A 21867-nucleotide genomic window follows, 5' to 3' on the forward strand; every position below is an offset into this window, starting at 1 on the left:
ACACATGCTAAAATCCCCTCATTTTAATTTTTATAGGAACAGACACAAAGGGCTCGAGTGAGTTTCTGAAACGTAGCTTTTTCCACGCTTTCCACTCTTGAAGAAATAAATAGTAGCCTGCGTCACATAATAAAAACAACTATTAAATAGTGAATCTTTGGTGTTATACAAGATTTCACAAATTCACACTTTATAAGCCTTTTAAAGAGTCATATGTTTTGTCACATTCGCAAAATCATATTGACGTTTTAACATAACCTGCCAAATGTCTATTTTTTTATGAAAAGGCAACACAGCTTTCAGTCCAGAAGAATAGTCTTTCACACTCCTGAGTTACACATGTATATTCGATTATGCAAATTATTCCACTCAATGTCCATTTAAATGTGAATATGTGCCGACCTCTGGATTGGTAAGACCTCCCACTTTTTTGCACTAGAAACCATCAATAAACCTTTTGGACGCGACCACATAAATAAAACCGTCTCATCTCTGGGACTAATTCTAAATGACATGAATAATGTTCCAATATAATTGTTTTTTGACATCATAAACAGAATAATGTAGAACATATTTGGCCTACCGGTAGAATGCATTGATAATGGACATTTAGACCTGAGGTTTGTTAGATCCTGCATTTGCAAGTTTCAGATATCAGTTTCCACTCAGAATTTTCTAAATAAAAAGAACAGGGCACTTAAAGGGTCTTTCGAAATACTTGAACCCAATCTTTTGCTGTGCAATCAAAACCTCAAAATGGTAGCCCCCGACTGGAGGTCTCAACAGTGACATTTTTAAAAGAACAAACTTGAAATTATCACAAGCAACCACAACCATGAATGTTGCTGAATGAAAGCACTCTGCATTTTAACATAGCTTACTGAGTTAAGTTCAACAGCATGTCTGTCAAAAGAAAAGACTGCTTGAAAACTTGAGCTGCCAAGGATGTAAATGGATAGGGGTCGCAAAACCACAGGAACACATGCTTCACGTGGACATGATTTATTCTGTTAGCCAAACTCTTTCCATTTCGAAGACACAGTGAAAGAAACATCTCCCAAAATGTTCCAAAATCAGTTGCATCCACTTGAGAAAATTGCTTGGAGAGCCAGCCATGTTCCATTCTGACCAATGTGCTCTTGGAAACATATTTCAGCTCAAATGAAAAATAAATAAATAAAAGGAACAAAACACAAGCAAAAAAAGAAACAGCACACGTTCAGCAAAGGATTCCATGGATAAAGGTTATTGTCACAAAAGAAAAGATGCGGGAGTCTTCTGTATCTTCATCACTTGTGTCTATCCAGACTTGTTGATGACCGTAAGCACATCCCCCTCATCTTCTGACACACCAAAGAGGTGGGATCCTGCTCCGAGACAGAATTGGGGAGGAGTGGTGGGTTTTTTTTTCTGTGGGAGCCCTAATGACATGAGACGTAGTAGGCTGGGCATCACTTACACTCAACAGAGGCAAAAGTCCACCAAGACCAGACCAGCTCAGAGCAGTTACAGGGATCCTACTTGGCACTAGAGAAAGGCAGAGAAAGTGAGAGCAGGAGAGAGAGAGAGAGAGAGAGAGAGAGAGAGAGAGAGAGAGAGAGAGAGAGAGAGAGAAGATGGTTCATGCTGGTAGACACTAAAAAGAAGACTTTTGATGGAACACCATGCAGTTGTTACCTGTCTCCTCAGCGAAACAGCTTGAGAATCTGGGCCGCTGGTGTATCTAAATAGAAGCATTGTATGAGGTGTAGTGCCAACAGCGCAGGCTCTTTCCCACAGAGCAGCCTCTGAGGTATGTACCCACTGCTTTTGTATTAGCTTTTCCATCTACTCATCAGGGACAGCATGCAGACTCTCTTTGTTTGGATGTCTCCGTTATGAGAGATAGCACTCGCACCCACAGGGTCAAAGGGTAAATTCCCCATTAGAGTGTGTTAATCTATTGGGTGATAGGCTGCCGCACAGTGTTTTGATATTTGGCATGTGTTGAGATTTTACTCAGTGGGGAGTAAACTGTGTATCTGTTCTTTTTTGCAGAAAGTGTTTTTTCCATACTTGCTTGACAGGCAGGAAAGAAACATGTCATTCACTGAACATAAGCATGGGTATTGTAGATGTTTTGGAAGAAAAAGGAAAATTGTGATTTTGTGATAGACGCAGAGTTCATCTCTGTACCATTGAAAAGAGGCGGCGTGGCTCTTTTTAATTTCTGCAAGTCCCTCAGAAACATCAAGGAACAAAGTCCAGAATATTAAAAATGCTGCAGGGTTGAAATTTGATGACCATGAGGCTAGCTAGGCTCTTTGTCAAGGTCTGTGGTGGGCACGCAAACCCCAGCCTTCATTCTGCACTACACCCAGTGTGCCCTGACTCAAACTAATCATGTTTTCAATTGAGAGAAATTCAGCACCTCCCATCCGTGAGGAAGTGAGATAATTTGTTGAACCAGGTGGTTTTGTGCTTGACTTGAAATTAAAACCCACGGTCACGACAGCGGCGTTTGGAGAGCAGTCCAGGATAGGTGAGACATGTCTGTGTGTCTGTAAGGCTATGACAAGAAAATCACAGCTTTTAGTCCTGTATAAGGATCTCACGACACCATAAATAAACGCTCAGCTCCACTGCAGGGATTGGTGTCGTGGACACAGGCTGGACAATCATGCAGTAATTATCGAGAGGTTGTCTTGGTAACTCTGCTGACAGCAGTCACCATCTGATCTTAATAGCACAGAACATTTTATGATGGTGGAGCAAAAGTTTTTTTTTTTCATAACTTTAACATAATTTGGTTGAATGGGTTACCAGATGAAACAGTTGTTAATTACACAAGGATGCATGGTTCCTCTATTGAAATAACCCAAAGTTGCCTGACACTCAATCAGAGAGAGCAGTTGTTTTTAGAAGTCTCTCAGGCCTACTAAGCTGCCATACCCCAAAATGTCAATCAACCTACTCTTCATTGGCCTTCCCATAGACCCCATGCACGATTACCTCACCTGACTTTTCCTCCCCTCTGATCTCTGCTAGCAATACACAGGACAGGACAATTTTCCGTTGGCCCACTTGGAACCAATTTGAGCTGTACTCAAGTGCCCAATGTCAAGCCATCTCCTGATGTGCTGGGCTACAGTGTAATTGCGCCAGAGAGCAATTCGTCTCTATTTATTTTCCCTGCGGAGTTTACCTTTTCCCACTCATGGCTTCTTGACAGTGATCGAGAGGACTCATTCGCCTCAGCAGCAGTTTTGCGTTTTCGGACTCTGCCAGAACAGTCCACTTCCCAGCGCTAAATATTTTCTGGAAACCACAAGGGGGATGATTGAAAGCGCCTGTTGATTAATGCTATATTTGAAATCTGTGAGTTGCTTCTGGGCACGGGACGATATACAGTATACTGTGGTGGTGTAATACTCTTGGGCTAGTCCAGTCCAGGTGCCTGCCAATGTGGTCATGGTCATGTTCCTACACCCTCACCCCAAAACTATGGTTCAGTGAGACGAAGGGGCATACATCACAACGCATGGATGGAAACCTGGTGACACTGGTGCCAGACGGCAATCTGAAAGAAGTTTTTCTCTTTTGTTCTGGAACTTTTTTTTTTCAACTCTCATTTCACACCCACAGCTGCTTTCCTTTCACTGTCAAAGTTAATAAAATCCTCTCCAAAAATAGTTCACAGGACAAACAATTACTCATAAAGTGAGTTCCCATGCATAATATTCTTTTCTGTCTTGTTTTTTTACCAGAAGAGGCTGCTAACAGCATAGTGTGTGGTTTTGGTCATTAAATGTATATACAGTAAATTGTTGCATGGGCTAAATGAAGTCGTCACTGCTCTCTCCCCATGATGAAAAAGCACAAAGCAGCTTCAAGTAGACAGGCCAACACAGTCCAAGAAAAAGAGTGGCACTCTTCCAGCTACTGTAGTCTCCACCAGTGTTCGCGCCTGTCTCTACTGCTGCCGCCGTGGGTCAACACGTTCCTTGTGTGGCACCTTACTGCAGTGTTTCCCAACCAGGGGTACGTGTACCACTAGGGGTACGCGAGCACACAACAGGGGTACTTGGAAAAATGTAATTTTAACTAATGCATGGTGCATAGTCACACTGCATTAAAGAAGGTGCTGTAAAACATGAGTTTGGGGGTACTCATGGCACAACAAAAAGGCTTAGGGGGTACATGACACAAAAAAGGTTGGTAAACACTGCCTTACTGTTTTAGGGGTAAAGGTTTCTGTGCTATACAGGATGTCTATCAGAGTAACAGATGATTTCCTGCCGTGCTCCATGTGCAGATGACAGGGCAAGGAAGAATACGGAAATGATGGAAGAGGCCTTTGCATTCTCAGGTGTACTTTTAAAAGATGGAGTCCGTACCAACACTAGGCTGCTGTTTCCTCATTTTAATTGTAATCACTGAATCATAGCAAACCATCATGTTGACACTTTAATGCCTATGACCACTTTTTAAAAATACCACATATTAAATCATCCTGCTTCTAAAACGCTTACAGTCTTTTTTTTTAGACACACAAACACACACACACACACACACACACACACACACACACACACACACACACACACACACACACACACACACACACACACACACACACACACACACACACACAGATCTATTTCTCAGTGGAAAACCAGAGGTATAGCCTCTGCAGAAAGTGATCTGATTCTGATTAGCAGGGAAAATAAGTCTTTCTAATGACTTTTCCAGAATTTTGCAGCACAGAGGTTTTCACGCATTTTTAATATCCTTATACTGTTAAGAATGATGTACCAAGCCAGGCCCGCCGACAGGGGGGTATGTTGTCCCGGGCCCAGGGAGATAGGGGGCCCAGAATTGGCTCCCCATTACATTGTATGTATTGGGGGGCCTTTTCTGATGATTTTGTCCTGGTCCAAGCGAAAGCTGTCAGCGGCCCTGCTTGAAGCAGTGGCAATGTGGCCAGTGGCCACTTGGGTTGAATTAGAGTAGATTCATTTGTTTAATAATGTGCAGACTTCTGTATTTTCTTAAAAGACAGCAGAGCAATCATCAGGCAAGTTAAGAATATCAAACATGCTGAGGAGTGGAAACACGATAACCATGTGGCTCCTTGATTATTCTGATTGCAGGAGACAAGCCAGAGAGTGGGCAGCAGCAGCAGCAGCAGCAGCAGCAGCAGCAGCAGCAGCAGCAGCAGCAGCAGCAGCAGCAGCAGCAGCAGCAGCAGCAGCAGCAGCAGCAGCAGCTTCAGAAGCCAGCCAGTTGCCATGGGGCCAACCGTCTGGGGCCTCCCCTGCGTCCTCCTCCCCCTCCTCCTCCTGGCAGCCATGTGGAGCCAGGCAGAGGGCCTCTCAAGGGGTCCCTATCTGGAGCGCAGGCGGAGAGCGCCGGCAGAGGGGGGCGAGGCCCCTAAAAAGTGCTCCTACACCTTCCTGGTGCCGGAGCAGAAGATCACGGGCCCCATCTGCGCCACCCGGGGCCCCGCGCCGCCGGACAAGGACCGCGTGACGCGCATGGACGTGGCGGACGTGCGCGAGCTGCTGTCCAAGCAGCGGCGGGAGATGGAGACGCTGCAGCTGGTGGTGGACGTGGACGGTAACCTGGTGAACGAGATGAAGCTTCTCCGCAAGGAGAGTCGCAACATGAACTCGCGCGTCACGCAGCTCTACATGCAGCTGCTGCACGAGATCATACGCAAGCGGGACAACTCGCTGGAGCTGGCGCTGCTGGAGGGCCGCATCCTCAACGCCACCGCAGAGTCCCTGCGGCTGTCGGCGCGCTATCGCGAGCTGGAGCTTCGCTTTTCCGCGCTGGCCGCCGTGGTGAACAACCAGTCGGTGCTGATCGGGGCGCTGGAGGAGAGATGCCTGCAGGTGTATGGCAGCCGGCGGCCCGAGTCCGGGGGCCCGCCGCTCGTGCAGGTGGTGCCGGAGAACATCCCGGTGCACGTGCCCCGGTTCTCCAATGAGATCCAGAGGGACCACGGGAGGGCCTTTCCCCGAGACCGAGGGTCCCGCAACGGCCCCGCCCCCACAGGAAGCACGGCAGACATCCTGAAACCACCTGAGGGCAACTTCAGCTCAGAAGGTAGGCTAAGGGAAGGCAGAACAGAAAACCACTCTAAAAAAAGTGCTTTGTGGGGTACTACAAACCAATCCGATTTTTTTGTGTATCATTCCTGTGGCTTATTCGCCCCTCTATTGGAGTGGTTGAACAGTGGCCCCTTAAAATACATAGCTGTGGAAAAGACCTTGTGCCTGCCCCATACACTCACAACACTCTTAGGATATGCATTTTGTGGACAACCTTTTTGGAAGGAAATAGCCGTTTTAAAGCTTTTCAATACAAATATTGAATGTATTTTTTCTCTCTCAGGCTTTCAGCCAGGTGAATGGGCATGAAGCCCTACTTACAGCCAGGTATAGCAAAATATAGTAGTGACTCCAAGTTGTCTGGTGATTTTCTTGACACATTCTAATTGTCTGCACCCAAGTAAAATAAAACCTGTGGGTTTTTTTTACGTAATGCAGCTGCATAGGCTAAAAAATCTCAAGGACTTGGTTTCCCACTGGCTTCCCTCGACCACAAAGTAGCTGCAGTACCTCTCAGTGACAACAGAGAGCCATCGCCTCAGTCGGAGGGTTTTTCAATTTTCGGAGAAAAACCACTGGTCTTAAATTCCATCGCGTGTTTGGACTGCCTTCTACCTGCTTGCTTGAGATAAAAAAATATGTACTGAACTTAAACGTACTCTCCGTCATAGGTCAGTAGGAGAGAAAAAAAAGCTGCATTCCACCCCATGAAACATGGAAAACACATTAAGGTTGGCTAGGGAACGCAAATACAACCATCACCTTCTCCTATATATAGTAGAGAGTGGCGGGGAATGGGATAATAGATGTTGAGACAGGCAAGGCATGCAGGCAGATATTACCCACTTGCTTCTATTATTCTGCTCATCTGGTTTCCTCATTGGAGCAGGGCCGTGTGTGTGTGTGTGTGTGTGTGTGTGTGTGTGTGTGTGTGTGTGTGTGTGTGTGTGTGTGTGTGTGTGTGTGTGTGTGTGTGTGTGTGTGTGTGTGTGTGTGTTTTGAGTTTAGTGCAAGTAGAATGTGCAATCACAATACAATGTTGAGGGGGGATATCAGTGATGGGAAGGCTAAGATGGCAGGTTAAGTGTTCAGCATCCTGATTGATTGGTGTATGAAGGTCTTTGCCAGCCTGGTGGTACGGGAGCGGAGGCACCTGTACCTCTTTCCAGAGGGCAGGAGGCTGAACAGTTTGTGTGCAGGGTGGCTTGTATTATTCTGCTCATCTGGTGTCCTGATTGGTGCAGGGCCGTACCGGGACTGCTTCCAGGCCATGCAGGCCGGCCACTCCACCAGCCGCGTGTACGTGCTGAGGCCGGACGGCAGCGAGCAGCCCATGCAGGCCTGGTGCGAACATGACCTGGACAACGGCGGCTGGACCGTCATCCAGAGGAGGAAGGATGGCTCCGTCAACTTCTTCAGGAACTGGGACAGCTACAAGGTGATGATGACACTGTTGTGCTTCATGCTTTAGGGGTCAAAGATACCGAAGCCGAACGGAACGGTTGCGGGACGAACGAGGTCTTTCTGCTTAGTTTCGGCCGGTGTGTTTTTTTCTGCCTTTCACACTGACAGCGTCGGCGTGTGTGGCCAGTCCTGTTCAAAACCCCCCCACAGCCAAAGCTAGTGTGCTACTTTGCCATTCATTTGAATGAGACACCGCCGGTCGCCGGCGTGAAAAATACGCTCGAGTTCTATTTTCCAAATGCAGCGCCAAATGACGCCCGACTACCGCCGGTTGGTGTGTAAGGACAGATATGTTTCAATGTATTTTTTACTAGAGATGCACCGGATCCTGATTTTTAGGATCCTGCCGGATACCGGATCCACTGCTTAAGATCCTGCCGGATCCGGAACCGGATACCGGATCATACGAAAGGGTTGAAACACATAGCCTACTTACACACGTGGGCCCTTTTATCACGTTGTCTCAAACTATTTTGACTGAAAAGCCTCGGCTGCCGGATCCTGGATCCTGGAACCGGATCCAAATCCTGTGAAAAACCCTATTATCCTGCCAGATCCGGGACCGGATCTTGGATCCGGTGCATCTCTAATTTTTACAGACGGCGGTAAAAAACGCGGCCGTTCCGCAACGCTTTACCGCCCTGGTGTGTAAGACCCCTTATGCTTCATGCGTCAGCAGCGTGAGTCATAATAGCAGCATTAATAGACCTCAGGTGATGTAGACCTGCTGTTGGGGGTGGGTGGGTTCAGCTGACAGACACCATGAGGTGTTATTGATTATGACTCCTTGGGCCCCTGAGTCAGAAACAAAAAAGCGCCCCCTTCCACAGGTGTTGGTATTTTCCAAGGTTATAGGTCAGATTTTGGAAAGCCTATGTTGTTAGGGGTTCTGAGGTTTCTCCAGTGGCGGAACAATTGTACACTGGGCCTTAGGGCAAAACACTTGTCAGGCCCCCTATATGACCTGACAAGATCACAATTGGGCCCCCACCACCAATGCAAGAGTGCTCCTGGGTCCAGGGGCAAATGCCCTGCTCGCCCTCCCTATAGCTCCGGCCTTGGGTTTCTCCCCTGGCAAAATGTGAAAATACAGTTGTTAGAAGTACAGTTTTACTGCCATCCAAGAATGAAAATATAGAGGCTTGGGTTTAAGGGCTTCATTGGCTCTTAAACCCCTGGCCCTGGGCCCTGGGCCTTGGGCCCTGTAAGCCTGTGTAGTATTAATCTGTCTACACTTCTTGAGTTACTCCCCCTCACTCAAATGTAAGTATTTTGCAAATAATTGCTAGATGAGACACCGGATTTTGGGAAGCCGGCTAGATGACTAAAGAGCAAGAGAAGCACTATCATCTGCAGCTGAACTGAATTAGGTTTTTGTGAACCACAAAATACGGTCCAGCCCTGTGTCCCAGATTTTCACTGCAGATTGAGTCATTTTCAACTAGTCTCAGAGTGAATATGCTCTTGATGAGCTGTTGGAAGTCCAAAAGGAAAAAAAAGGGCCACGCTTTCACTTCATCACTGTTTATCAGAAGAACCCTTCTGTGAAATTATGGGGCCATCGCAGGATGCATGTTACACACAGCTTATGCTTTTTGTCCAAGCCGCGGGCTTGCCTGGCCCCAATACATCAACACTGCAAGACAGGATGGATGTTAGGCTATCTAAACGGACTGACACAGGGTGATTCAGTGCATGCAGTCTGTTCTCTCACCAGCATATGGGATGTTGCATGACCACCTTTGCATTGATCTCCAAACACTTAGTAAGCACACACGCACGCACTTACGTACACACACACGCAGGCACGCAGGCACGCACGCACACGCACACGCACACGCACACGCACCTACACAAACACACACACACACACACTCACACACACACACACACACACACACACACACTCACACACACACACATACTCACATGCAGACACACACACTCGTGCTTGCATGCCAGCAAAGTAGGCCAAACATAAAACCCTAGCTCATTCATCATGTATCTAGGACTCAAGCACATTCCCCCAAGAAAGACGAATCTATAGGCTTGGATTACCCCTGCGCTTTCAAGGGGGAAGGCCAACCGCAAATTAAGTGCAGTTATACAATGTGACCATCTGAGCCTGGCTCACCAATAATCATGCAAAATTTGTTTGTGGTTGAAAGAGGACCTGGAGATACCATCACGCAGTCAGCAGTTTCAGGACTTGATTTGAGAGAGAGAGAGAGTGAGAGAGAGAGAGAGAGAAAGAGAGAGAAAGAGAGAGACAGAGAGAGACAGAGAGAGACAGAGAGAGAGGAATAAGAACCTTTCCATCGCTGATTCTAAAGTGTGCTAAACACAAAGGCACAATCCATCCAAACATTAGGAGCCATCTGCTACCTCTCTCGCTACTCTTACCTGTTTAAATATTTACACCACACTTCTCGTGTCTGACTGATTCGCCTCTATCTAATCTTCCTTTCCAGAAAGGCTTTGGCAACATGGACGGCGAGTACTGGCTTGGCCTGGAGAACATCTACAGCCTGGGCAAGCAGGGCGACTATCGGCTGCTGATAGAGATGGAGGACTGGATGGAGAAGAAGGTCTACGCGGAATACAGCAGCTTCCACCTGGAGCCGGAGAGCGAGTCCTACCGCCTGCGCCTGGGCACCTACCAGGGGAACGCCGGCGACTCGCTCACCAGCCACAACGGGAAGCAGTTCACCACCCTCGACCGGGACAAGGACGCCTTTGCAGGTGGAGATTTTTTTTTTCATTTTTTAAAGGGACACTGTGTGAGATTTTTAGTTGTTTATTTCCAGAATTCATGCTGCCATTCACTAATGTTACCTTTTTCATGAATACTTACCACCACCATCAAATTCTAAGTATTCATTATGACTGGAAAAAATGCACTTTTCATACATGAAAAGGGGGATCTTCTCCATGGTCCGCCATTTTGAATTTCTAGAAATAGCCATTTTTAGCTCTAAAACTGACTGCACTTGGGCCATACTAGAAAATATTAGTTTATTACTTAGTAAACTTTCATGAAAAGATCAAATTTGGCAATAGACAACCCAGTTTCAATGAGCAGCATAGTTGCAGTACCTTTTTTGACCATTTCCTGCACAGTGTCCCTTTAAACATTACATTCACGAAGCTGATGACTGAATTCCTGAGGCTGAAAAAGGATGCATAGATGTAAAAAAAATCTGATTTTATTTAAGGCAACATCATCTAATTTTAGGCAACATCATCCCCTACAAAATCTGATTGTATTTGTTAACACTTAGACTATAAATAAACTAGAGATAAGTTTGAGGTTTTGTTTCAGTAGAAACATACAGATAGATGAGATACAGTATTTCCAGAATGCATCAACTGATTGTGAATGATAATGGCTTGCTCCTTCGCAGGTAACTGTGCACACTTCCACAAGGGCGGCTGGTGGTACAACGCCTGTGGACAAGCCAACTTGAATGGAGTGTGGTACACCGGTGGGGTGTACCGTAGCAAGCACCAGGACGGCATCTTCTGGGCAGACTATGGTGGTGGGTTCTATTCCCTGAAGGCTATCCGTATGATGATCCGGCCCATTGATTAGGGTCCAATTCACAGTCTAGCGCTGTCTCCAAAGCTGCAGACTGGGAGGGTCGGCACCCTCATCCCTTCGGATCCTCCTGGACCATGCTGTCAACAGCTCTGCTTTGTGATGGTCCGTTCGCATTTGTTTACTGCTTTTTTTGAGACTGAACATTGTGTTCTCATTCCTTACTGTGTATGTTTATGTATATCATGGTTGCCACACACTCTCTGAGAACTTGCACGGGTGGTATAGTGGATTGAACAATGAAATGAAGTGCAGCTGAAAAGTGGTCACCCTCCCTCCCATTCCTGGCATTGGCCCCAGCACACCCCCATCCTAACCTTAAGTGTAACTCTTAACCCAAACCCCCACCCAAACCCATATTAACCCTACTCCTACCCAAGTACCGCTTTGTTCAGCAGTCTGAGCAACAGTACAGAAAGAAACCCATAAATTCATTGCCAGTATGATGGTCTAGGTAGGGCATTCCTCAAACATTTCTCAGTGTGCCATGGTCCTGAGACAGCAGAATACCACTGGACTGTCAACCATGGCAAAGCATCAACATCTTCTTGGTGAGTTAACCTCACAGGTAGCAACTAAAGGCTTAGTTACTAAGCCATTACCAAGAAGTCAGGAATAACAGCTACGTGTATGTATGAATTGTAAGTGTATAAATTCAAGAAACAAAATAAGTGTGTTAGAATGAATGGATGGATGAAAAGCTGTTGTTTTTCACATCAGATGCACTCGTGTTTTTGTTTCCTTGTGTGCTTTATTTTTAAAAGGTTATTATCTTGTTACAACCTTATGCATTTTTCATCCTAAAGATTTACTGGTTATGTATTCCAGATGTGAATAGTTGTTGCTACACCCAGATAAATATGGTCATCAATAATTCATGTGAGTTCAAAGAAAACAGCAACTTCTGGTCAAGTTGTTTATCATGTTGAATACAGCAGGAGGGAATATATTTAAACAATTAGTGCAAATCATGTTTAACGTGGCAAGCTGTACAGCGGATGTTATTGCCATTCCCACAGATGATTCCTTTTCAGTGTGAGCTACTGAGAGAAAGTGAGGATACAAAGAAATGAACGAATGAACTTGTGATTTGCGTCAGCGGTTTGAGAGATTGGAAGATATAAAGTAGCAACCAACTAGCGCGAGGCAATGGGACAGACAACTAGAAACACATTGCTGAAACCCAGACAGGAGGAGGGAGGAGGAGTGGAGGTGGTGAAGTGGGGAAGCAGGGGGTGGCGGTGAGCAGGAATTGGGGATGGAAACTCTCCAAATTTCCGTGGATATGTTTTTTTCCTTCGATTTTCCTTTTAAACACAGAAAATTTACATTCTTTCCATCCACATGCGTTCAGCATTTTTTGATGTTTTTGTTCAGTGTTTTTCATTCAAAGGACTCACGAATCCTGGAGGTCTGTGATCACCATTGACATGGCTCTCGTTTCGATGGCAGGAAACTGTAGACTCATGTGTTGAGCTTGAGGCACAGTCTGTTGGTGCGAGGAGCCTTCAATAAAAGTTGATGAATATCCTTAAAAGACATACTATACTTGGGATTCAAATTTGTATGCGTTCACTGATTTTTGACCTAGTCCAGTTATGTGATTGGTTCAACTTTTGTTTATTGGAAGTTAATGTATAATAAATGGATGTTGAATTAAAAAAAAAAACATCAAGTCCTGCATGATGTGTGCTAAAACAACAAAACCCATCAGCAACCATTGGTTGAAATATCACAAAACAGTCTGGAAAAAAACAAGCCAGAATCAGATAGTTCTCAAAACACCACACAGAAGTTTTAAATGATTGTGCAGACAAGGTTCAAGTAGAGACGGGGCGCCAATGGTGGTGTGCCTACAGTCTAAGCAAACTGACTGCTGAGCACAGACACTCATCCAAGCCACAAGACTTTGAAGAGCAGACATAGGGCACAGGACAAAAGTCTGCCTGTGGCATTCAAGCATCACCAGACATCGGCCAGGCTGCTGAAAGGTATTAAACGACACCGCGGCCCTCATTGTGTCCCAGACACATCCTGCCTCTTCAGCATAATATATATATATAGGCCTATACAGAAATGTGGGAGAAAAACTGAAAGGCTCACCACTGAAGCGTATTGTAAAGCTTCATAAACAAGCTTTATTGCCACATAAAAAAGTCACGCCAATCCAACATCCACTATCCAAATGCCACATGGGGAATAGCAATAACAATATTGTCGGAGAGGCTGCCCAAAGTCCTGGAGAGGGTTGGCTGTAGGGCTGAAGAAGACAGTGAGTAGAGTAGAACGCGTCTAGTAGGCCTAGTACATTTATGCCAAACAGTAGAAACATTGCTCATACGCTTGCCAGCACTAGGCAAAATCAAGATCCACTGATTTAGCTCCACAGTTTAAACACCAAAGCGGTCACATGCCATTTTCCATTTATGGCCATGATGGCATGAGAAGGCCAACTCGTTAGGTCTATGAACATACTCCCTGCAAGTTGTTAGCATGTGATTTTGCTACTTTAAAGCTGAATGCAAACAGATGGTTGCAATGGAGAAGAATACCACCACACAGTAATGCCACTATAGGTTATGGCCATTTCACCGCCAGGCGTGCTATTAGAGCGTCAGGGAAGATCAGGGGCAAGGTTGGTTTTAAGGAAATAAAACAGTATATTGAACATGGAATATGTGTTTATATGTATTTCTATTTAACACATATATATATATATATATATATATATATTTAACATATTACTGGACATGTGTGAATGAATGTAAGACTTTGTAATGGCCTTTATGTTCTAAATGACATGTATTTTTAGCCTACTATTTCAATATCTCCAAGAGATCTAGGCACTTAGTGCTTTACTGTAGACCTCCACAGCTTCCCTTTTGGCATGTCATTGCATGGCACAGTTTACACTTCCCGTTCATTTACTGAGCCAGCTTTCATATTATTACTTGGATGTGCTTAAAGTCTAAAGATCTGTTTTTATTCAAGAGAGATTTGTTTGGCACTAAAGATGGAACAGGAGTCATATTCTTCACTTTGCGCTTACAATATTTGTGTTGAATGGAAACATAATTTGCTGTGAATATATAATTCAAAGGGCAAATGATGATCTTCATATACAAAGCTCTCTGAGCAGCACTGAAGTTATTGCTGAGGTACAATTTCATAAGAAAAACGATCCGGTAAACAACCTTTAGTTTTGTTAGATAATAGTGGTTGAAGTGTAAGTGTCCATGACTTGTATGAAAAGCCTTGTGATCATGAATATGTGTTGACATAAACTGAACGAACCTGAGGTTTCTCTTGTGACTGCCTTGGAAAAACAGTCTTTCTTCTGGCAGTGTCTATATAGCCACAGCTCAGCACGTCTTCAACAGGCTAGATGGAGGATTGGGATGAGTCCCGTTCCCACTGGCCTGAGTAAAATGTCATGTTTTTGACACACCACAACTGGACAATAGCTGCCAAACAACTGAACTGGCTTCAGTCATGATGAATACTATCGATTTAGTATTTTTAGTCTGAGTACCTGGAAATAATGTTATGGTGTTGTAGTTAACTGGCCATAGAATTCACATACCAGATTTATGTGGTGTAATGTATTTTTTACATGGTTGGAACTGTCACTGATTTGTTCGAAGTGTTCTTAAAACCACCTTTCATTTTCTGAGTAGAACACTTGGTAGGCTAAGGCAACATATTCATTTTATAGCACAACACATTAGTGAATTAATAAATCACTAATGTGACAGCTCCATTTTCTGCTATATAAACCATTTGCAAAGAAGTGTGAATGGTGTTGGGAGTCTTGAGATGGGTAGTGTTTCAGCAAGGTTTGGCTTGGCAGACCTTCATGCAGAACGGTTTGTTATTTGGGTGACCTGTCTGTGTCCAGCTGCACAATGAGGCAGTTTAAACAGAGCTTTCCTCTTTGGTGTAGATCTTTCAGATTTGTTTTCCTCATCAAGTCAATTTAAGCAGGGCTGCTGACAGCTTTGGCTGGGCCCAGGACAAAGTCATCTGAGCCCCCCCCCCCCCCCTCCCCCNCCAACCAATACATACAATGCAATGTGAACTCGATTCTGGGGCCCCCTTCCCTCTGGGACCGGGACAGCTGTCCCTGTCGGCTTCCCTGAATTTCAAACAAATTTCACACAAGTTATTATAGGCAAAAGAGCCAGACACATTTTCACCCAAATTCCAAACTAGTCCTTTTTATTTTTGACCAGAGGGATTTAAGTTGTTTTATACGGTCTTAAAATAGAAAACACACTCAATAAAAAAATACCCAAACCTCAGATTTGCATAATCCTAACCAGCTCTGCCAATGAGCGCCTAAACTCTCCATCCAGTGCCAGGGTAAGCCATGGACCATGTGCAAGGATGGATTACTGCAAGGGCCTACCGGGCCCAGGCCCAGGGGCCCAAGAGTCCAGAGGGCCCTGAAGCCCAATCTTCTAAATTTCCATTCTCATGTTGTGTAAAATCACACTTTTAACAACTCTATTTTCACATATTTTCAGGGGGAAAACACCTGAATGCCCAACAATATAGGGTCTCTAACATCTGGAGGGGGCCCTTTCTTGCTGTCTGGCCCAGGGGCCCATGGAGTCATGATCCGTCCCTGACCATGTGTTCTTTCTTCTTCTGTGATTGGCCCACCCGTCTTGCCTCATGTGGAAAATGCGTAATTGGCTCCTCCATACTCTGGTTTGTTCATTGGCCGTAGTCTGTCTGGACGCTGACAACCACAAGCACCACCACCACCACCACCACCAACATGTTGTGCCAGTGTAGACCAGTGGCCGACTGCAGTAGCCTGTTTGAGGTGTCCTGAACTGCGCTTGTCTCTCAGTGGACTTGATTCATTCTGGTCAGGATTCTGTGTGTGTGCCAGAATCTGGCCAGGGGTAAGGCCTGGTTCCGGGTCTGGAGGGAGCGCGCACTCGCAATCGCAATCGCACTCGCACTCGCACTCGCACTCACACACACACACACACACACACACACACACACACACACACACACACACACACACACACACACACACACACACACTCACTCACTCACTCACTCACTCACTCACTCACTCACTCACTCACACACACACACACACACGGTCCCTCATGCTTCTAGCACACACGCACACCTACACACAGCTGTACTGGCGCTGGTGGAGAAGAGCGAGTGTGTCATTCAGGGAGAGAAACCTGACCATGTCTGCAGCCGGGCAGCTGAGCAGGGGTGTGTGTGTGTGTGTGGTGGTGGTGTGTGTGTGTGTGTGTGTGGGGGGGGGTATGTTTGCCCATGTTGGTCTCTCCCCATGGAAAAACCCTGTGGAGAGGCACAGACCTGGAACCACCGGGATGTTAGGAACACTGCTGTGTTGATGCCTCATCAATCTTGCAACACAGCGGGTGGTGCCCGAGAGCCCACCGCTGCTGGGAAATCCCTGAACAGGTATAGCGTCAGGGCCAATCAGCGTCCAGCTGTCCGCAAATAGCCTGTGACAGACAGCGAGTCATTCTGCAGTCTGTTTATCAAGGAGGCCATTGACAGAATGAGCAGCCTCCTTCACTCAGAAATAGGCTGATATGATATTTATATAAAAATATACTGTATGGGCATAAGCTAGAGCAGTTTCTGAAGTGTGTCGGTAGTAGGGGTGGGAAGGGGGAAGGTCTGTTTTTACTGACAGCAAAGCGAATCTTTTCTCAAGCATAGTAACTAATCCAATGATAACAAGGAGACATTTCTCAAACTGTCTATCATGATGAACCCAGTGTCTATTGGATCGAAATCCTGCAGAGTTAAAGTATTAAGTGTTCAGGACTCGAAAGCTGTAGTCGTTTCATCTCAATCCCCTGGATTTATCACAGGAAATAAAAATGACATCTTGGAATAATATGAATATCAGAGTGGTCATTAAATGGAATTTGTGCTATTAGCAGCATCTGTATACCACTTACACGTGTCTTACTCTGGACAACACAAGAACTTAATCTAGCGCTGCATATTCTAGTACATATACCATGCACACATTTGCATGTGTAGACAAACAGACATAAATCAAAAGTCAAACCACACCACATGCTGATTAGTTTTGTGCAATATTGTGTTTGTGACTCTAATTACAGTTGTTGTGAAATCACAAGACAAGGACAGGCCTGTTTTCAGCTTTCAGGACAAAGTCAGCATTACCAGGTTCCCACTAACCATTGTGCCTGCTACACCTTCTGTATTGGCTCTGACAATTAGACAAAGTGCACATGACTACTCCACTGGACTTGTGCATATGACAAGTGACGATATCTTGCATCCTCAGATGCAATAAATGTGTAGGTGGCAAAATGAAAACCTTTAGTGAAAGTGCACTGATGCCCCCTCCTGGTAGAAGGAAGAGTGGAATTGCTTTTGTTCTAGAGGGTAACTGTGATTTTTTCTTTGTCCTTTAGTTTAGATCACTGCTTCTTCACTGGAATAGTGTTGACCCACAGTTTTCCATGGTCATTACATTATGGCCCAATCTTTTGCTGCACAATTGGATACTGGTTTTCTTTTCAGAATGTTTGTGTGCGTCTTATTCTAAAAAAAAATAATAAAAAAAATAACCATGCCTGTTTTAACACTGCTCCCCCTCTCGATGACATGGCGGTCATTTATTCAATACCGCATCTTATTTTGTGACTGACAATAAAAGGGTGAATTACCCCTCCACAATCCACTTTTAGGTCCCAACCCACCAGTTAAAAGACATTGATTTAGATTTCAGCAGGCAGCCAATTGTTGTGACTACTGTGTACTCTTTGCTTTTGTACATTTATATTAGCAATACACAGTGATGTCACCCCCACACTTCCTTTAAAACTCTAATTTAAACCCTGGGTTGGTTTGGAGGGTAATTTTGAGGAGTGAAGATGACAAAGAAAGATTATGGTCTTTGAAACCTCCTATTACAATATCTACAACCACCAGCAGCAGCAGCAGCTTGTTCTCTACAATAAACTCATCTTCTCATCCCTGTCTAATGCGATCATGATTTAGGTATTGATATGAATGAAAATTATGACACACTACTATCACACTACAGTGCTCAATCTACCGTAGTACTTCTCATTGTTACAGGCATTCCTGTTTCAAACCCTCCTCCACGGGCCAGCTCGAGGCCATGAAAATGATAAGGAGGTAAACAACTTCATGTCAGCCACACCCATTTCTTTTCAAAAGTCTGTATGAGCTGGTATTCTGTCTTTTCCACCACATTTTGTGTTATGATCACAGCAGACCAATAGGAATCAGCCACCAAAATGAGAAAAAAAAATTGGCGACTTGGTAAAAGCTTCCTTGTATTCTTCGCCTCATGTTCTTTCATGTGTTGAAAAGACCCCATGTATGTGTGCAGTTAAATGTTCCAAGCGTGTCCGTACATGCTCTTCCACAGCCTCTAGTTCTACCTGGAACCCTAAGCATGCCTCAGCAGCTCTCACGCCTCCCAGTCACAAATGTCAGGGCGGGTGGAGGACGTGTGGCGGTAAGAGTACGAATACTCTGCCTCTGAGTGAAGAGAGGCCCATTTTCAGGGTGTGGCAGTGTTGTGCTACTCAGGTAAAGACACCAGACCCCAGAGGTATGCCTAAAGTAGCTCAGACACAATATGGTTGACAACGTGTGTCCAATTCCATAGCCCCAACAGAAATACACATGAACAAGCTGTGTAGAAATTTAAAATGTCAGCATACATTGTTTAATGGTAAACATAAAAAACATACAGACTAAAAAAAATCACATTTAATTCCCTGTCATAAAGCATTGTGGAAGTGGAAGAACTGATACAACACCAAAAAGCCTCATGCTGTTATTTCCTTGATGAAGATGATGTTAACCCGTTAAGACACACCGTTATAGATGTGGTGTCACTAGAATGGCAATAACCAAGTCATAGTGCATTACTAAAAGCCCTGTGTTGTGTCATAGTAGTGCAGTACTATGGCAGCTAACTTTCCAATGACTATTAAAGGGGTATGCCACTATTTTGGGGCTTAATATAGTTAAAATCGTTGGCTGGGGTTTATAAAGGTGGTAAAGTGTCATATTTTTCATGTTAAGCGTTGTCTTGCTTTAAGACAAGTTAAAAGAGGGAATATGTCGCTAAGCTAGTGAAAGTCAATGGATCCGTGTAGCATGCTACAATGCTCCCTCTTTTAACTTGTCTTAAAGCAAGACAACGGCTTACATGCAAAATAAGACACTTTACCACCTTTATAAACCCTGGCCAACGATTTTAACTGTATTGAGCCCCAAAATAGTGGCATACCCCTTTAACCACGTGCCACAGGAGGTACGGCGACGGCGTGCTTTAAGGGGCTACGGGAACCTCTTGTCATCTCCTTCACACTGAGGCTCCCTACACGTAGCCGGATTGCCCCCCTTGAGACGGGGGGTAGCGGGGGGCTTTACCCGACGCCCCGCCACTGCTGCAGTTGCAGCACAGGAAGCCTCCGCCAATGATTGTGAGGACTGCTGCTGCCCAGCCCACAAAGAGAGCCGCGCCAAACTCATACCTGCATGGGGCATACAAACCAGCACTGACTTAGAAAACCGTCATGACCTATACATTTGCTGTTAAGGCTTACTGCAGTTATATTTACAGAGCTGTAACACAGCAATCAGTTAGGAAACGAGGAAATGTCAAACCTGGAATTCGTTGGAGTGAATGGATTGTAGAAGTCCTTGGCTATCTTGTGTCCATACATGCTGGTTGCAACAAGAGCACAGAGTCCTAATAAAGACATTCATAAACATTTTAACAAACACAGATGACACATTTGAAATTATAAAAACTACCTTTGATGTGTTAAAAAACAAACAAACAAATTGAAATCCATGTGTTAACTGACCCGCAATAATAAACAGAATTCCTCCTATCAGGGCAACTTTGTTTTTCTGCTGCTTGTCCTCCGCCAAGCATGTGGTGCACTTCATGCCCACAACTGCCACCAGTATAGAGATGGCTGTCATGACGATGGAGAACAGCATCAGGCCACGGGTGGCTTGCAGCTCTCCTACATGACAGAGGAGAGCAGGGGCAAAAGTAGCATACACATACAGGTGGTTACTTGTCAGGGAAACTAGACATTTGTTCTGTAAAATATTAAATTAACACACAGTTTGAAAGTAACTCCGGCCAGAAGAGGAAGTAGGCCTAACAGAGTTCTTGTAAGAGAGCTCGCTCTATCTCTCTGCAGTCTGATGCTTCACTGCCCTGCCCAAGACACAGGCTGCTTTTATTAAAGGTGCATTGTGTAATATTTTCAGCAGTTTATTTCCAGAATTCATGCTGCCCATTCACAAGGGTTACCTTTTTCACGCAGACCTACCAGCACCATCAAATTATAAGTATTGATTATGACTGGGAAAATTGCACTTTTCTAACATGAAAAGGGGATCTCCTCCATGTCCATTTTGAATTTCCAGATATAGGCTAGACATTTTTAGCTGTGAAATGTACTTTGGTCATACTAGTGAAAATCACTTTATTACTTAGCAATAGAAAAGATCAAATTTGGCAATAGGCAGCACAGTTTCAATGAGCAGCATAGTTGCAGTGCCTACTCTGACCACCATCCTACACAGAGTGCACCTTTAAGCATAGAAAAGTCAACAATATCAGCTGAAAATGTGTCATGTCATTTCACTTCTGTCTGAACACAGTGAGTGAGACAGAAAGGAGAAGTAGGCTAAGTATCACAAGATAAAAAGGTGCCAGTCAGGAAGTTTCAAGATGGCACATGAGCTGTGGTATTGTTTATATAATTATTTGCAACACATTTTCTAAATGATAGACCTAAAACTAATTCTGTTATCACCCAAACTCAACATGAGAATCGGAGGCCCTATATCATGCAGCGCCATTCCTAAACGAGTGTAGACCTACATAGCCTATTCAAATGAACTTAGTCATGAAGCTGTTTTTTTAAATAATTAAAACATGTAAGTTTAAATTCCAGGTTCGAGTCTCTGTTTGAAATAGGCTAACGGTATGCTATACTGCTTTTGTTGAGAGCCATAACACTTCACACATAGCTAAAACAAGGTCCAGGTATTCCGGGCATGTAAGACCTGCCTCAACAGGTTGGCTCTAGATGGGACGTCAGGAAACTCCACCCGGAGCATGTAAAAAGCATCAAAGTGTCAAATTCAAAGAAAAAACGCGCGTTATGCATATAACACAGCAGGTATTATAAATAAACAAAGCATTAGAATCAACATTTTACTATCTCTCCACATTCAGTTTTCCAAATAAAATCACAATATAACACAATGTAATATCATTAAAATCTTACCTGATAGTTGAAGTAATGAATCATACACTTTGCACTGAATTTGACCCGTGCTCTGGGACACGCATGATTTCCAAAGTCCTTCATACATTGCCTGAGCTGTTATGATATTGTCCCCTGCATAGGAAGATGCTTTCCATTCTACCATAGCAGTCGAGGCAATAATGCCGAAAAACCCCAACATCGCCAAACAAAATCCCAGAAGTTGAACTCCTGCGTTTGCCATACTTGTTCAAATCAAAGACCCCCTTGACACTACAACAAACACACCGCGACAGAGACACTGTGACAGTGAGGATAGTTGTGTTTTCAGTTGAGCTGGAGGCCACACCACCCCGTTCTGAATGAACTTAAGTCCTGCTGAGCA

General features: G+C 44.7%; 2 protein-coding genes across 2 annotated transcripts; one reads left to right on the top strand and one right to left on the bottom strand.

Annotated features, from left to right (window-relative positions):
* The first annotated feature begins 1567 nt into the window (after nt 1-1567).
* Nucleotides 1568-12747, top strand: angptl1b (angiopoietin-like 1b). The gene is made up of 5 exons (XM_063220368.1): nt 1568-1792; nt 5133-6090; nt 7340-7533; nt 10031-10301; nt 10964-12747. Exons 2-5 carry the CDS (start codon nt 5271-5273, stop codon nt 11149-11151), a joined length of 1473 nt encoding a protein of 490 aa, XP_063076438.1. The 5' UTR covers nt 1568-1792; nt 5133-5270; the 3' UTR covers nt 11152-12747.
* A 6734-nt stretch (nt 12748-19481) lies between these two features.
* cldn1 (claudin 1) lies at nt 19482-21835 on the bottom strand. The gene is made up of 4 exons (XM_063220369.1): nt 21504-21835; nt 20058-20222; nt 19855-19939; nt 19482-19721 (listed from the first exon to the last, which is right to left on the bottom strand). The coding sequence occupies exons 1-4, from the start codon at nt 21724-21726 to the stop codon at nt 19565-19567; spliced, it is 630 nt and encodes a 209-aa protein (XP_063076439.1). The 5' UTR covers nt 21727-21835; the 3' UTR covers nt 19482-19564.
* Between the last annotated feature and the right edge of the window lie 32 nt (nt 21836-21867).

This window comes from Engraulis encrasicolus, chromosome 16, assembly GCF_034702125.1.
Source record: "Engraulis encrasicolus isolate BLACKSEA-1 chromosome 16, IST_EnEncr_1.0, whole genome shotgun sequence".
In the NCBI taxonomy this organism is placed as follows: domain Eukaryota; kingdom Metazoa; phylum Chordata; class Actinopteri; order Clupeiformes; family Engraulidae; genus Engraulis; species Engraulis encrasicolus.

Excerpts from the sequence above, each read along its gene's own strand:
- angptl1b (XM_063220368.1), top strand. The coding sequence starts at position 5,271 with ATGGGGCCAACCGTCTGGGGCCTCCCCTGCGTCCTCCTCCCCCTCCTC. Across the intron at positions 7,534-10,030 it reads GGAACTGGGACAGCTACAAG|AAAGGCTTTGGCAACATGGA; the intron begins GTGATGATGACA and ends CTTCCTTTCCAG. Across the intron at positions 10,302-10,963 it reads GGACAAGGACGCCTTTGCAG|GTAACTGTGCACACTTCCAC; the intron begins GTGGAGATTTTT and ends GCTCCTTCGCAG.
- cldn1 (XM_063220369.1), bottom strand. The coding sequence starts at position 21,726 with ATGGCAAACGCAGGAGTTCAACTTCTGGGATTTTGTTTGGCGATGTTG. Across the intron at positions 19,940-20,057 it reads AATTCTGTTTATTATTGCGG|GACTCTGTGCTCTTGTTGCA; the intron begins GTCAGTTAACAC and ends TGTCTTTATTAG. Across the intron at positions 19,722-19,854 it reads TTCACTCCAACGAATTCCAG|GTATGAGTTTGGCGCGGCTC; the intron begins GTTTGACATTTC and ends TGCCCCATGCAG.